The following is a 17670-nucleotide window of genomic DNA, read 5'->3' as shown; positions in this document are numbered from 1 at the left end:
TTAACAAATGAGTCTCCTCTGAGAATTAATGTCAGTTGATCCATTTACTCACAGAGTGGTTTTTTCTCAAATAGTAAACACACATACAGAAATGGAAATACTCTGACATAATCAGCAGATAATTCATTCACTCTGACTAGAAAGAAGATTGAGACTAACAATATAGTACCTAATCAACAGGAAACATTTTTTGCTCGAGTGTTCCTTTTTTGTTTGGATTTAAAGGTCATTCAATAGTTTTTCTTGTTAATCTTTGTGGTAGAAGTGTCTTTCCTGTTACTGTACTTTTGCTAGCAGCAACTTGTAATGGCTTAGAAAGGTTGAGGCAGCTGTTCAAATAAACAGCCAGCAGACAACAAAGCTTGCCACAAGAAATCAGAACACAAGTCATTTTCTTGTTCCGCAGGTATGAGGGGCAGGGTCAAGGATACTAAGAGACAATTTCTATAAGAGGGCCATCATGGCGCTTGTTATTCACCAAAGTTTAAACAAGAAACATTTCTACCCAATTACTTTGGAAAATATTTGCATCGTACGTAAACATTCTTTTGGCAGTAAACTTTTTTGTTTTAAATAAATATTACTGTTTAAACTTCATTTTAAAGAATAATAATTCTGTTTTTATCAAACCAATTCAAAATTAGAAAGTTCCTGAAGTGTTTGTAAAATACCGCCATTTTGTGCTATGTGTCAAATTTGACAGGGAAAATTCATTATAACTTTGAATTTTACACATTTAATTTTTTTATCTAAGTTGCTCTTAAATATATTTTATATCTGAAAATGCATGATTTCTAATATACTAACTTTGACTAGGTGATTTTGACGTATTTGTCTGAGATTTTCATCTGTTCTGTAGAGCGTATTTATTGAGATACAGCGAGCATAGGAATACCGCGAGCATAGGTTCCACCACTCTATTTTTAGATCTGGCAGGTATGTTTCTCAACAAATATGAATAATATAAACACTCTTAGTAGGTTGTGACAAATGGAAAATTTCCATAAAATTAGACCAACAACTTAAATTTTGTTTGGCAAATTTTTTATATGAAACTCTGGCTGCCTATTTTTTGAAAAATAGGAATAACTTCACCAATCTTAAGTGTGACACAAGGAACATTTGAATAAATATTACTTTAAAATTAGCTGAACAGTTTTTTACAGGAAGATTTTTGAAGTTTTCACTATTGACATCGGAAAAAATGATCAAAACTTCCGGTTGCCATGTTTCTTTAAGAATCACACGAGTCTCCCTAAGATCACTCATGTGAAATTATTTCAAAATTGGGCAAGCATTCCACTACATGCAAAAAGGTAAAGGTAACCCTGCCCCTGGGAGCCATGTTTCAAACAAGTCAAAGAAAAAAAGTAAAATGCAGCCCAAATTGGCCAAAGTTACTTACCCGAGAAGGACCTTCACCTTTAAACCTTGCTTCTGACCAAGTTTGGAGACACATTCATTAAGCAGCTCATTAAAAGTCAATTTAAAGACTTTTCTATATCTATTGTGGCAGCTCATAAAAGCTGCCAAGCTGAATCATTTGAACAAATGTGGACAGGTCCATAGAAGAATGCTACAGACCAAGTTTTGTGAAGATCCATGACATGGTTCATAAGAAGAATTTGTTTAAAGGTTTTTCTATTTTTAGCTCTGGTGACCCATAAAATCAGTTAAGAGGAACCAGTTAAACTAAACAAGGATACTACAGACTAAGTTTTATGATGATCCTTCAAGGCGTTTATGAAAAACAATTTGACTGTTTTCTATTTTTAGCTCTGGTGACCCATAAAATCAGTTAAGAGGAACCAGTTAAACTAAACAAGGATACTACATACTAAGTTTTATGATGATCCTTCAAGGCATTTATGAGAAACAATTTGACTGTTTTTCTATTTTTAGCTCTTGTGGCCTAAAATCAATCAAGTGGAATCTTTTGAAAATATCTGAGACATGACCTTACACAGATATCTCGGAGTGTTTGGTGATGCTCCATCAAATGGTGTGAGAGAAGAAGTTGTTTAAGGGTCTTCCAAAAAATAGCTCAGGCTGCCCCTAGTCAGTCAAGCTGAACCATCTGAATAAATCTGAGAGGACCTCATAAGAATGCTACAAAGAAAGTTTGGTGATGATCCATCATGCAGTTCATGAAAGGAAGTTCATACAAGAGGGCCATGATGGCCCTATATCGCTCACCTGTTATCACTGCACTTGAGGACAAGAAGGTCCCCAGAAAAAATATCTAAGTCCAAAGGACAGTAACAACAAAGGGAAGAAATTTAACCAAAAAGAAAAAAAAAATGCTTATAAGGTACAGATATGTCAAAATACACCTAAAAATTGGAGGTACCATCCATGTTGTACCATAGAAAAGTGGTCTCGGTTTTTCCCTACTGCCAATAACAAAAAAGTTACTAAAATAAGCTATTTATAGTAATGTAAAAGGGAAGTAATTGAAATTTTTTTTTATTGTAAGTGAACAAAAGAAGGATCTGCCGCATAAATCTGTTGACATAAATGAAATTTCAGACCAGTATCTTCATTAGTTACAGAGATATACCCATTTTAATTTGAAATAAAGGGAGGTAATTTGACATAAAATCAGTTCATAGTTATTTACCCTGATTGGCTCAGTCCAACTAATGACAATAATAAAATTTCAAATAAGTCCTATAAGTACTTACCTGATATAAATCCATTTTGATTACAATCAGGGGAGGTAATCAGATATAAAATAACTCTGAACCTACATTTGGATCTGATTTGTCATGGAATCCAAGAATTATTGTTGTTGAAGTTATTTTGGAAGTTCGTATCAAATAAAACCATAAATGAAGTCTCTATATGGCTGCAAAAGCCAAAATAGCCAATTTTGGACCTTTAAGGGGCCATAACTCTGGAACCCATGATGGAATCTGGCCAGTTCAACAAAGGAACCAAAATCTTGTGGTGATACAAGTTGTGTGCAAGTTTGGTTAAAATCGAATCATAAATGAAGCTGCTGTTGTGCAGACAAGGTCAAAATAGCTAATTTTGGCCCTTTCAGGGGCCATAACTTTGGAACCCATTATGGGATCTGGCCAGTTCAACTAAGGAATCAAGATCTTATTGTGACACAAGTTTTGTGCAAGTTTGATTAAATTCAAATCATAAATGAAGCTGCTATTGTGCAGACAAGGTCAAAATAGCTAATTCTGGCTCTTTCAGGGGCCATAACTCTGGAACTCATAATGGAATCTCGCCAGTTCATGAAAGGAACCAAGATCTTATGGTGATACAAGTTGTGTGCAAGTTTGGTTAAAATCAAATCATAAATGAAGCTGCTATTGTGCAGACAACGTCAAAATTGCTAATTCTGGCCCTTTCAGGGGCCGTAACTCTGGAACCCATAATGGAATCTGGCCATTTCAACAAAGGAACCAAGATCTTATGGTGATACAAGTTGTGTGCCAGTTTGGTAAAAATCAAATCATAAATAAAGCTGCTATTGTGCAGACAAGGTCAAAATAGCTAATTTTGGCCCTTTCAGGGGCCATAACTCTGGAACCCATAATGGGATCTGGCCAGTTCAAGAAAGGAACCGAGATCTTATGGTGATACAAATTGTGTGCAAGTTTGGTTAAAATAAAATCATAAATGAAACCACTATCGTGCAGACAAGAAATTGCTGACGGACGGACGCACGCACGCACTGACGACGGACAAAGGGTGATCACAAAAGCTCACCTTGTCACTATGTGACAGGTGAGCTAAAAAGGAAAAAAAGCTAATACTTATCTATTACTTTTTGCAATACTAGTACTATGTATACGTATGGTTGGTTGGGTAATGCTGGTTGAAGTGCATAGGACATTACTTTGTCTCAGACCATTATGTTTTCAAAACTTCCGAAGACCTGATGCTTGAGGATAATTACAAAACACATGGAAAAGTGTTGCTATATACAGATTCATATTTATCACATGTGCACATATTGCAAAGATAGTTTAAACAGGAGCATATCAGTTTAGCAAATACAGTTAAAATGATAGATTTCTTCTTATTTTTGATGATTTTATATTACTGAAAGTAAATAAAATCACAAAAAAAAAGGGTCCTCTCTTCAGTATTTACTGATAAGGTACAGAGTTTCATACAAGACCGCCATGATGGCCCTATTTGGCTCACCTAAACTGATGTCTATGATGACCCTTCAGTTCAGCTACGGAACATTTCTATTTTGGAATCAGACCAACATTTTTTACTTCGATTTCTCCATTACATTATATCAATATCATATGGCAGCGTGTGTGACATTGGTATTGTCAACCCGAGGGCAGAATGTCACCCGAGGCGAAAGCCGAGTGGTGACATTCTGTTTTGAGGGTTGACAATATCAATGTCACACATGCTGTCATATGAAATTTATTTATTATACCGAACAAAATTCTGCACACAAAAAAGTTTTAAAAAATGTTTTTAATTCATTTAATTTAACAGTTTCATCTTTAGCGCAGTAATGGCCTGTGTACACATTGAATATTGACGTCATTACTATACATTTTGTATGTGTACAAGGGAGGCAATCATTTAGCTAAAACACTGAAGCACAGGGGTCATGGGTTCGAGCCCCACTGGGGTCACGACCATGACTTCTCATATGACACCAGTATTGGTTTTTCCAGGAAGTGGACTCGAGAGTGGTTACAATAAACTTGAAGCTTTCATCATACAAATTAGTATAAACTAACACTTGGATTAAAATTTGCATATATAAAAACCTAGTTGTTTTCATATGGAATTTTTTTGGCCAATTATAAAAAAGTTATCATATAAGTTATTTATAGTAACAAAGGGAAATTAATCCTATAAAAAAAAAATCTGTTATAAGTCCACACAAAAGTCTTTAACCAGGTAGAGATAGGTCAAAATAACACCTAAAAATTCGATGTAACATGCATGTTGTACCACAGAAAAGTGGTCTCGATTTTTCCCTACGGCCAGTAATAAGAAGTAATAATATAATCTATTTATAGTAAAACAAAGGGATGTAATTCTAAAAAACAAGGGTGCCTCATGGTGGTGAACATTTGTGCTAAGTTACATTAAAATCCCTCCATGCATGAAGAAGAAATGCTCCGGACACAGTCATTCTTAAATTTAACCTCTGACCTCTAATTATGACCTTGACCTTAGACCTGGTTCTTGCGCATGACAATCCGTCTCAGGTGGTGAATATTTGTGCCAAGTTACATCAAAATCCCTCCATGTATGAAGAAGAAATACTCCGGACAAAGTCATTTTTGTATCTGACCTTTGATCTCAAAGTGTGACCTTGATCTTTCAGCTAGGGGTCTGGGTGTTGTGCATGACAACTTCGTCTCATCGTCAGGAACATTTATGCCAAGTAATATTGTAATCCCTTGATGTATGACAAAGTTATAGACCGGACAGGAAAAAAATCCTATTGACCTTTGATCTCAGTGTGACCTTGACCTTTAAGCAAGGGGTCTGGGTGTTGCGCATGACACGTCTCACCATGGGGAACATTTGTGCCAAGAAATATTAAAATCCCTTCATGGATGGCAGAATTATGGACCGGACAGGAAAAAAAGCCTCGTTGACCTTTGGCCCCCCCTAACTGTGACCTTGACCTTTGAGCCAGGGGTCCGGATTTCACGCATGACACGTCACCTCATCATGGGTAACAATTGTGCCGAGTGATATTATAATCACTTCAGAGTTATGACAGAGTTATGGACCGGACACAAAACAGACCCTGTCCATGTCATGTTAACGTTTGACTGCTAAGTGTGACCTTGACCTTTGTGCTAGAGGTCTGAAAGTTGTGCATGACACATCCTCTTATTATGAGGTACATTTGTACCAAGTAATATTAAAATCTCTTCATGGATGGGAGAATTATGGACCGGACAGGAAAATAGCCCTGTTGACCTTTGACCTCCAATTGTGACCTTGATCTTTGAGCTAGGGGTCCGGGTTTTGCGCATGACACGTCGTCTCATCATGGGGAACATTTGTGCCAAGTAATATTAAAATCCCTTCATGGATGACAGAGTTATGGACCGGACATGAAATTGCGGACGGATGGACGGAAAAACACATTCCTATAGTCCCCAAAACTGGTTTTCAACCAGTAGGGGACTAATAATATTCATATCCCTAAATCAAATATGTTTTAACATTTATGCATATTTTTTATTAGGTAAAGGGTCATAACTCTGGTCATCAAATAAAACACCAAGTGCACAACTTCATAGGTTGAGTTGAATAACACTCTTGAGATAGAAACTAAGGTCCTTTTCTGTAAATCATTGACTAAGTTATGGGCCATAGCTCTGACCTGGGTGTGTGATAACCCAATTAAAACACCAGGTGCAAAACTTGACATGCTGAATAACAATGCTGTGAGGTTTAATGACTCTAGGTCGGAAACTTTTCAAGAGATGCATGACACAAACTCAGACAGACAGACAAAGGGCAACTCTAAGTGACACACCAACTCTTTCAATTAAATGACAAGATTCAAATTTTACATGCGTATTTTGTATCATTGATACATTATACTTATTTTCTAGAGCAATTTCAGGTGACATTTGTGTTATCAAGTATATACTGATACAAAACAATAAGCAATCCTCACCTGTCTTTCAATCTTTTGATGAGTCCTTCAAGTGTAACATCCTCTGTTGATTTCATCATCATCTTAGGCATGTCTGGGAAACCTCCTTCTGCAACTGGTATCATGTTACCTTGGTAACCATGACTACCACTGGTACCTGGGTAACCATTACTATACATACCATCAGCTGGCTGGCTGTCCTGATCATAGCTGTACAGATCCTGGCTTGAGGGTACCTATATACAATAAAGTATTATGTCTTATTATAATCTCGTGGAATTTACTAAAGCAGAACAGAGTCTTCAGATTCAATTCCACAATATCCAGAGTTTCATCCAGACCAAACTTTGGTACCCACTGTAAAATCAAATATCTTCAAAGGGCCAATATTTTGTGGAAATATGCTACTAAAAACAGCAATAACTTCATTCCACCCAAATGTAACAGTATATCTTAATGAAGGTATTGCAGGATGTAGGCTGAGGTTTATTTCTTAACACTTACAGTCTCATGTCTCAATAAATCCGTAAATCAAGGATGACCATACTACATATCTTTAAATAACTTGGCAGTTTCTTGATATCATTGCAATCAAATATTGTCACTTAGATCATTTTTTTTTATTTCTACTCGCTTGTAGGATCCTATACTGGTAGTTCTTGTTCTTATGGATTTAACACTGTTTTTCAAATGGGAGCTGTTGGTAAAACATTCATACTTCCCATGATGGCATGTCCCATTTTCGTCCTGCGATCACTATGACTATGACCTTTGACTTACTGACAGCAACACAAAAGGGGTCATCTAGCACTTTTCAGTATCTGCCGATCTCCTGTTCCTGCCTTCCTTGCTTACCTGTTGGATAAGACTAGCACCTTTCAGTATCTGCCAATTCCCTGTTTCTGCCTTCCCCACTTACCTGTTGAATAACACTAACACCTTTCAGTATCTGCCAATCCCCTGTTCCTGCCTTCCTCGCTTACCTGTTGAATAACACTAACACCTTTCAGTATCTGCCAAGCTCCTGTTCCTGCCTTCCTCGCTTACCTGTTGAATAACACTAACACCTTTCAGTATCTGCCAATCTCCTGTTCCTGCCTTCCTCGCTTACTGTTGGATATACTAGCACCTTTCAGTATCTGCCGATCACCTGTTCCTGCCTTCCTCGCTTACCTCTTGGATAACGCTAGCACCTTTCATTATCTGCCAATCTCCTGTTCCTGCCTTCCTCGCTTACCTGTTGGATAACACTAACACCTTACAGTATATGCCAATCTCCTGTTCTTGCCTTCCCCACTTACCTGTTTGATAACACTAACACCTTTCAGTATCTGCCAATCTCCTGTTCCTGCCTTCCTCGCTTACCTGTTGGATAACACTAGCACCTTTCAGTATCTGCCAATCTCCTGTTCCTGCCTTCCTAGCTTACCTGTTGGATAACACTAGCAAATTTCAGTATATGCCAATCTCCTGTTCCTGCCTTCCTAGCTTACCTGTTGGATAACACTAACACCTTTGAGTATCTGCCGATCTCCTGTTCCTGCGTTCCTTGCTTACCTGTTGGGTAACACTAACACCTTACAGTATATGCCAATCTCCTGTTCCTGCCTTCCCCGCTTAACTGTTGGATAACACTAACACCTTTCAGTATCTGCCGATCACCTGTTCCTGCCTTCCTCGCTTACCTGTTGGATAACACTAACACCTTACAGTATATGCCAATCTCCTGTTCCTGCCTTCCCCGCTTAATTGTTTGATAACACTAGCACCTTTCAGTATCTGCCAATCTCCTGTTCCTGCTTTCCCCGCTTAATTGTTGGATAACACTAACACCTTTCTGTATCTGCCAATCTCCTGTTCCTGCCTTCCTAGTTTACCTGTTGGATAACACTAGCATCTTTCAATATCTGCCAATCTCCTGTTCCTACCTTCCTCGCTTACCTGTTGAATAACACTAACACCTTACAGTATATGCCAATCTCCTGTTCCTGCCTTCCTTGCTTACCTGTTGGATAACACTAACACCTTTTTGTATCTGCCAATCTCCTGTTCCTGCCTTCGTTGCTTACCTGTTGAATAACACTAACACCTTTCAGTATCTGCCAATCTCCTGTTCCTGCCTTCCTTGCTTACCTGTTGGATAACACTAGCACCTTTCAGTATATGCCAATCTCCTGTTCCTGCCTTCCTAGCTTACCTGTTGGATAACACTAGCAAATTTCAGTATCTGCCAATCTCCTGTTCCTGCCTTCCTTGCTTACCTGTTGGATAACACTAGCATCTTTCAGTATCTGCCGATCTCCTGTTCCTACCGTCCTCGCTTACCTGTTGGATAACACTAACACCTTACAGTATATGCCAATCTCCTGTTCCTGCCTTCCTTGCTTACCTGTTGGATAACACTAACACCTTTCTATATCTGCCAATCTCCTGTTCCTGCCTTCGTTGCTTACCTGCTGAATAACACTAACACCTTTCTGTATTTGCTGATCTTCCCACTCCCTCTCCTGGTCACTGCCTTCATCACTTCCTGAAATTCACATAACTGATATGAAAAGACAACCTCTGCACTGGTCTATAACAAGAGCTGACAACAGAACTCTCTAAACAAGAATCATCATTACATCTGAAGTTTCTACCACAATTTAGTAATGGCTCAACAACAGTCTCTTCACTATCAGCTTTAACCAAAAGTAGGTTTTGTACTTAGCCTTTATACCAAATTTTGTTAAAATCAAACAGGCAAATTTTAAACTTGATTTATTAAAAAGCACATTAAAAGGCCAAACCGTACACCACTAGAAATATGTAAAACAAGGCTTTCTTTCTGTGCCTCCTACAAAATTCTGCAAAATTCACACAAGTTATTTTGGAGATCAGAAAGTGTTCCAGATAAATTACTGATGCTGTACAGGATGGTTAGACAGACATGACTGAATCATTACTTCTCCAGTATAATATGTAAGAGATTAAGGCATGTACCATGCTCAGCACGTAGGAAGTTTTCCTTCACTTTCTGTCTCTCGATGGCATGTTGGTTGGAGGAGAAATCTATTCTCTCATCCTCATCATCACTCTTATCATTGTCATCCTCCCTGATATAATAAAAAAGTAGATTTCATAAAAACAACACTCTGACCATGTTTTACATCAATCAGGTACATCATACATAAAGTTTTTCACTGACCTGACCTTGTGACCCAGTCTGTCACCCAAGTCACCAAGTTACAAATTCATCTTAAATTTTAATCAGACAAACATTCTGATCAAATAAAAGACAGAAAATGTTTGCTTTTGAGTTAACTGTTCTTTTAATGATTCTGACCTAGTTACATAGTTTTCATCTAGATAATCAAGTTTCAAACTTGACATAGATTTCATTAGGACAATCATTCTGACAGTTTTATGAAGCTCAAGCAGAAATTACGCCTGTAGAGAGTTAACAAGGTTTATCTATTACCCTTTTTATGACCTTAAAATATTACAAAGTTGTCAATTGGAGGTTTTGAAAACTTTACTGAAACAACAGTCCTTGCATTGGAAATGACATTACTGAGAAAATGGATCAAAATAAAATCAGCCATTTTTTCGAATCAATGACTGAGTGAGACACTACCATAACTCTGTTATTGACTGTATCGTAGAGTATTCGTTTTTCGCGCACATCAATAATCACGCAATGACTTGTTCCGGTATCCCATTTGTGTACCTATAAACGTATGACGTCATAAGAGGTGCTTCTGCAAAAAGTAAACACGGAAGCGCCATCCCGAAACAAACAATGCGGAAAGTCAAGTCTTTTCCGATAGGTTATCGTAACATTTGCATGATTGGAAAGATTCACCTCTATTTTTACTAATTCCAAAACAGCTTCTCGGAAATCTGTCCAGAAAATAAAATATTGACCACGAAAAATTTTGAAAGCTGTTTCTGCTTGAGCCGACATCCAAGGACGCCCGGATCATGTGACTGTTATTTGCATATTAATGAATGCTAACTGTTGTACGGCGCAGATATGGAATGCGGCCCTTATATCACAGATAGCAAGTCAAATACTATATAACATAGCGGGGCCAGAGCATGTTTGACGATTGCAGACACTAAAGTTTAGACACATTTGAAATATTGTTGTAATAGTCAGGCTGCGTGGGAAGGACACTTTTAACTGTCCATACCATGGTGTATATTGTACCATCATAGAGGAGTAGTTATGGCATAAACAAAGACAAAACGTGTAAATTTTGTTTCTTGTTTAAACATTTATCTATCATTAATTCTGTTGACAGTTTGAATCTTAATTGTATGCATTTATAAACTTATCTTTTAAGATGATCGACATTTCAACTTAAATTCGTAAGATTTATTTACTGCAAAATTTTGGCACATGTCATGACATTTCCGCGGGAATTGGACCACATATTACACTTGCCATGCAGTGCGCGAATAATGATGACGTAATTCTGACCTCCACCATATTGGACAGACAGCATTATGACAAGCTAGAGGGGGTTTCCCAAGTTTTGTAAGGTACGTAAACATTGCTACGGACTAAAATATGATTAGCAAAGATAATTAAAATGTAGTATATTTCAGGCCTCCTAAATCGTTAGGCGAAAAACGATTACTCTAGGATATAGTGTCTGAAACTTTGCAAACAGCACTGATTATCTTGTTAATCTTTTAAAGCTGATTTCATCACTGTCTGACTTTTTTATGGCATAAGCTGCTGGCTGTCTTAATGCTAGTAGAAAACAAGAAGCTGCGTTCAATAAACACTTGAGGCCCCCAGTGGCACCCTTGTCGATAGATTTTGCACCTAAGTCCAAAAAAAGGTCAAGGTCAAACTGAGGTCAGGTGATGTTTGAAGATGAAAAATGGTCACAGTTTACATCTGTATTAGTATCAATTCATTCTTGTAAGGGGTATTGATGCTAGACGAAACGGTCCCATTTGGTTAACCAAGAGATGGCCCATATAAAGCAACCGAAGTCCAAAATGAGGTCAAGGTCAAGGTCAAACTGAGGTCAGGTGATGTCTGAAGATGAGGAATGGTCACAGGTTACATCTGCATAAGTATCAAGTCATTCTAGTTAGGGGTATTGATGCTAGACGAAACGGTCCCATTTGGTTAACCTTGTACAGACGGACGAACGAATGGACGGACGGACAAACACTATATGCCTCCCGCATCAGTAGATGCTGGGAGCATAATTAGTACATTGTTTTATTTTATTTTACAAATACCAAAAGTAAAAGTTTATACAAACTGTACGGACAAGTAAACTATTCCGAGATTTTGCCGGCCTTGCTATATTTCACAGAGACATACATTCTGACAAAGTTTTATGAACATGAGATAGAAGTGTGGGCTATAGTGTTAACAAGGCTTTTCGATTCATTGTCCTAGTCAACTCATTTTTCCCAGGTGACTCAGTATTTAATGTGTCCGAGATTTTATTAATGGTGCAATACTGACCAAGTTTCATTAAGATTGGGCCAAAACTGTGACCTCAAGAGTGTTGACAGTCAAACTGGACCCTAAGTGATCACAAGAGATGATAAGCAGGGATGTAAATTAATACTCGGGGCAGCTATTAGCCAGCTGGGCTCGTATCATTCAAAGTTAAGGGGCCCAGTCTGAAACTTATGGGCCCAACTATATGACAAAACATACTGCACTATGCCAAACACTAACTTAATTCTGAATAATACATAAATGTACTGTAATCAATACAAGTATGTCCACAGGCAGAATGTCGAGCCTGCCAGCTGTCAAGTGTGACATTGATCTTAGACCTAAGGACCTGGTTCTTGCACAAGACACTCCGTCTCATAATGGTGAACATTCATATCAAGTTACATCCAAATCCCACCATGCATAAAGAAGAAATGCTCCGGACAAACTTCAATTTAACCTTTGACCTCCAACTGTGACCTTGACCTTTGAGATAGCAAAAGATTGGTCCATGCATGTCAAGTCTGGACAAAATCAGACAAACGGACGCATGCAGGCACACCGAACCGCCAAAAGTGGCGACTAAATCGAGCTCACCACAAGCCGGCTCAACAAAAATCATTTTACAATTATAGGTCACTTTGATGACCCCTTTATATCATCAAACAAAATCAATATTGCCATTATGCTTAAAAAATACCAATTTTTGGGGAAGTTTTCTATTTGGGACATCAATTTTATTTATATTATAAATTTAAGTAAGTCCACATAGAACCGTACACCTAGAACAGAGGCTGCGTTACCAGGACACTTGTTATCATACGCGCAGCCATACCTAAACACGTACTGCATATTAACGACAATTGTCCATTTTTCCAGGAAAGCCGTTTGTTGCAACTTTGATTTTACATATATCAGCATGCCCACTCATTTTTAAAGTTGAGGGTACATGTACCCCCTGCTTTTGCAAAATAGGGGTACACTTCAAAATTTGGGGGTACACTACATGGCAGATCTGAAAATTTTCTATTTAACTACTGAAATTTGTATATTACATGTTTTTTGTGTTTGTTTTTTGTTGTTGTTTTCTTCATACAGAACTCTCGTGGGTGGGGTATAACAGATGAGATAATTTTAGAAAAAGTAAAATGTTTTTCCAAAGTTAAGATAGGAAATTCTGAATCAAAACACCCCTCCCTATATTATACTAAATATAAATAATTTTTCAGCAAGGTTCATGTATTCCCAATTTCGTGAACGGAACACGATTCGTCCGAAATAACATACAGTCAACTGAAGACTGGTAAAATTCGTCCATCAATAATAAATGGCCAAACTATTACAGATATGCAATGTGTATCAAAATTGCAGTTAAATATCGAAAAATAAAATACTGTTAACCTTTTGCTGAGTTTATTAAAGCTAAAATGCCTTTTTGCGTTTCGTATCCATTCTTTTTTTGCACACGACCCGTATGACGTCCGACTAAAACATTTACCAAACCCCTCTATACAGCTGACAATTACGCTGAGAATTCGGTGATGGAAACGAAATTATAACGTTCTTGGACCGGATCTGCGTTTTAGACCATACCAAACAATTGGCAAGTGCGCGATGAAATAAACAGCGATATTGCAGCTGAACTAGAGTTCCGAATCTCTGCGTGCATGTACCCCCAACAAGTGATTTTTATGCGTGCATTTGATATTTTGTACGTGATTCACGTACTGCAGTGCGTGAATGGGCATGCTGATATATTTTGTCGTTTACCACAACCACCAGACTTCGTAACTTAGCATTCCATTAAAATAACTCCACAACTTTTGAAATAATACATGCAAGAATTTTTACATGGGAGCAGCCATAAGATGTTCAATAAATTATGTATCAATGATGCCGACTGGGCGTAGTATATATCTGTAATTTTAATTTGCTGACCAAGTCAAGCATAAAAGATGAAGTTTAAAAACAGAACGGTAGGAAATCCCAATATATTGCAGCTCACCAGAAGGGCGATTACCTTGGAAGATTGACTCGTCCAGCTAAAAATACGGTTGTCGTAGGCGACTGGGCAAGTGTTAATTTATATCCAAAAGTTTGTCCATGAGTCTAGATACACTGAGTTCAAGATATCCAGTGTCAATTGTACAGGTAGGCTGTTTTCTCTTGACTTTTTACCAAAAGAGAAATTTTATGACCTCAGATAACCCAGTGAAACTGTTTGTTAATGACTTAAAGTGGTTGTATTACCTTACAAGTCTGGATTTGGTATTTTCAAACTTGACAGTATCATCTAAAGGCAGAAAGTCTCCCATATCTCTGGCCATCTGACGTTGCTTACGGATCTGATGTATTGTTGTTGCATCTGGTATCTCACCACCTGTAGTACAAAGGATTTCAATGAGGAAGTGGCTTGATATAACTCCATTTAACTATAATCACATTCTTCATGTAAATTGGATATCTTTAATTTCATTGGAATAAAACTTTGTTGTTGCAACAATATTATTGGTGACACAAATTTATACAATTTCAAATTCTGAGGATAAAATAAATATTATTGCATTTGTTTGTTTGAGGCAAAATCAATTGATTCTGAGATTGAAAACTGGGTTGTATAAAAGGAAACCTATGCACTCAAACAGACACTAAAGGCTGATTTGCCATCAAATATCCAGTGCCATGTGTGGCTTCTCTAATTATAATTTTAATGCTGTTGTTTGAAACTTATTATGTCACAGCCCCCGTATCTATGGGTTTTGCTAGACAAGATGGAATTTACTCATAACACAACTTGTAAACAAACATGGCAGTGACACTTATTCTTGAAAGGAAAGCATATTTTTACAGAGTAAGTGTCCATACGTTTAAGCATTTTCTTGAATGTTCCTTCCTCATCACTGTCAGCCTCTTCCAGAGCCGCGGCATCATCTCCATTCATTGTCAGGAAATCTTCACGTAATTTCTGTAAAATAAAAAAAAAACATTCATTTATTGAAATATCATGACTTTTTCAAAAAACGTAGTAAGGAAACAACACGTCAAAACCAGGGAAAAGTTAAATTACTTTTACTGATTTACCGGTTTCGGTCAGTTATAGACCTTCATCAGGATACATGTAATACAAAATCAACATTTAAAGTACTAAAAAAGTGGATACTAAAAGTCATGTGCATTACTATATTTAGTAACAAGTGTTACTATTAATAGAACAGTTCTGGAACAGAGCCAAAGATATTTTGGCAACAAGCCAATCAAAAATGTTTATATTTCTGAGTTGTTTCTTGATTGTACCAGTCCATAGATATAATGTACACTAATAATTTGTTCATTTCGTTCATTAAATTGTCCATATTCGTCCTGACAGATAGTTTCAGTACTGCTGGGCACCTCTGCTGGCTCAGGGGGGCTATGTATAGGTGTAATCATCTTTGGGGTGTTGAAGATCTTTTCTTTTATTTGTACCGTTCTGTGTGTTGTCTTATGTTGTTTTTATTGTTGTTGTTGTGTTTTTTGTACTCCTCTTCTTTGTTTTTTTAAGTTGGGCCTGACCATGTTTACCTGTTACAATTACAAATCTTGGTGTTATGTTCTTAGGTATTTCTTGTATTGTTGTCTGTTTCTGCTCCTCTTTGTTGATCATCACTGCCTCAAACTTTTCCTCTTCAAATCCGTGAATTTTTATGGAATGTTTCTTTAGTATGTCCTTCCTACTGTATAACTTATTGCACCAAGAGCATTTCAATTTCTAAATCATATCACTGTGTGAGTTTTGGTGTCTATACCATGACGACAAATTGTTAAATCTTTCTCCACATGTTTCACAAAGTCCTGTATCCGTTTTTCTAAGATCTGCTGCCGTTGCCTTTCTTGCAAAATAAATTTCCTCATTCATTTTTAAATTAAATTGAGTCCGTCGGGTGTTTTCGTTTTTAATTTACCAATCCACACATCTTCCATTCGTAATCGTTTGTTTGTATCACGTTCCGTTGTTTGTATAATTGTTACGTTAATGTGTTCAACGTAATGTTCCGCGTAATCAAAGTGGCAGGAAACGGGCTTTACATCATTCTTTGCATTAATGTTGGCGATGTGACCATAAAATATGTCCCTAAAAGTATTTCACGTTTTTGCATTTCGTGCATGTGAGTAAGTATATAACACTCAGTTTTACATGTATAATTACCCTTTATTTTGTAATTTGCACCAGTAACCATACTTATAAATTAAGTTTTGTTTGACATATGTCTACAGCTGACAGTTTTGACCACATGAAAAACTACCAGGAGTACTTTTTTGGCCATCCATGTCCGTTTTCACTAATGTGTCCCTGATACCTTTTGCTCTGCGATATACTGTAATAATTTTTGAACTTCTGATGAAGCTTGTTGAGGTACGGTCTGTAAGGATCTTTATATAATTCTTGAAGATTCTTTGTAAAGCCGGGCAGTGTGTGTTGTTTTATGTACATTCTGTATTCTTTTTCCACTCTATAGTAGATTATGTCTATCTAGTTTGGCTGCCTTATTTATTGCATTGTAAAAGGGTCGAAGGGTATTCCCCCCCCCCCCCCCCTCCCGCACAGGTTATCACACAAGAAGTTTGTACATGTTGTATGCGTTTTTGTTGCTACATATTCTTTGTATGTGTACTGCTTGGCTGTAAGGTATACTTCTTTTTTGGTGCATTGGGTGGATGGAGCTATAATGCAAGTACATGTGTGCGTCCGTAGGTTTTGTGTGTACTGCAGTATGGATCATTCCTGTTCAGCCCTTTATTATTTTCACATCTAGGAAGTTTGCTGAATTTAGATCGATTTCGTAGGTAAATTTGATTGTCTCTTGGTTACTGTTTATGTTGGCCAGGAAGGAATACAATTCCTCGAGAGAGAGAGAGCGGCCATATCATAACAAGAGCTGTCTATAAGACAGCCAAGCTCGACTATTCGAAATATTGTCACAGAAGCAGGAAATTATTACCCAAAATGTTAAATATCGAAAGAGTTTTAAGTTCGAAACGGGACATAATTTGACCAAAATGCATATCAGAGTTATGGGACTTGATGCTATCAACTAGTTTAATAACCCCGAAGAAACATGTTAAGTTTCAATTCAATATCTGCATTAATTTTGGAGATAGTAACTTGCATGTAAAACTTTAACCAGAAACTTGCATGTAAAACTTTAACCAGAATTTTCTAAGTCCAAAAGGGGGCATAATTTGCTCAAAATACATGTTAAGAGTTATGGAACTTGACCCAGTGAGGTTGGTAACTGACCTAGAAAAAGAATAAATAAGTTTCAAAGCTATATGCCTTTTGGTAATAGCTGTATGTACTTGCACGCAAAACTTGAACCAGGACTTTCTAAGTCCAAAAGGGGGCATAATTTGCCCAAAATACATGTCAGAGTTATGGGACTTGATTCTATCAACTAGTTTTATAACTCCGAAGACACATGTGAAGTTTCAAATTAATATCTGCATTAGTTTTGGAGATAGTAACTTGCATGTAAAACTTTAACCAGAATTTTCTAAGTCCAAAAGGGGGCATAATTTGCTCAAAATACATGTCAGAGTTATGGGACTTGACCCA

At 37.3% G+C, this 17670-nt stretch overlaps 1 protein-coding gene across 1 annotated transcript in view; it reads right to left on the bottom strand.

The window, feature by feature from the left end:
- Positions 1-17670, bottom strand: part of LOC123552810 (PAX3- and PAX7-binding protein 1-like) — a 102488-nt gene that overhangs the window by 54084 nt on the left and 30734 nt on the right. Inside the window, exons 3-7 of the mRNA XM_045342553.2 lie at positions 14943-15042; positions 14328-14457; positions 9605-9717; positions 9076-9152; positions 6644-6858 (exon numbers count right to left, since the gene is read on the bottom strand). Coding sequence (XP_045198488.1) covers positions 6644-6858; positions 9076-9152; positions 9605-9717; positions 14328-14457; positions 14943-15042 — 635 coding nt within the window. The remainder of the gene's footprint in view (positions 1-6643; positions 6859-9075; positions 9153-9604; positions 9718-14327; positions 14458-14942; positions 15043-17670) is intronic.

The sequence above is a fragment of the Mercenaria mercenaria genome, chromosome 4 (genome assembly GCF_021730395.1).
Source record: "Mercenaria mercenaria strain notata chromosome 4, MADL_Memer_1, whole genome shotgun sequence".
NCBI classification, from domain to species: domain Eukaryota; kingdom Metazoa; phylum Mollusca; class Bivalvia; order Venerida; family Veneridae; genus Mercenaria; species Mercenaria mercenaria.
Note: the sequence above shows the minus strand (reverse complement) of the source record. Positions and strands in the feature narration are given on the sequence as shown.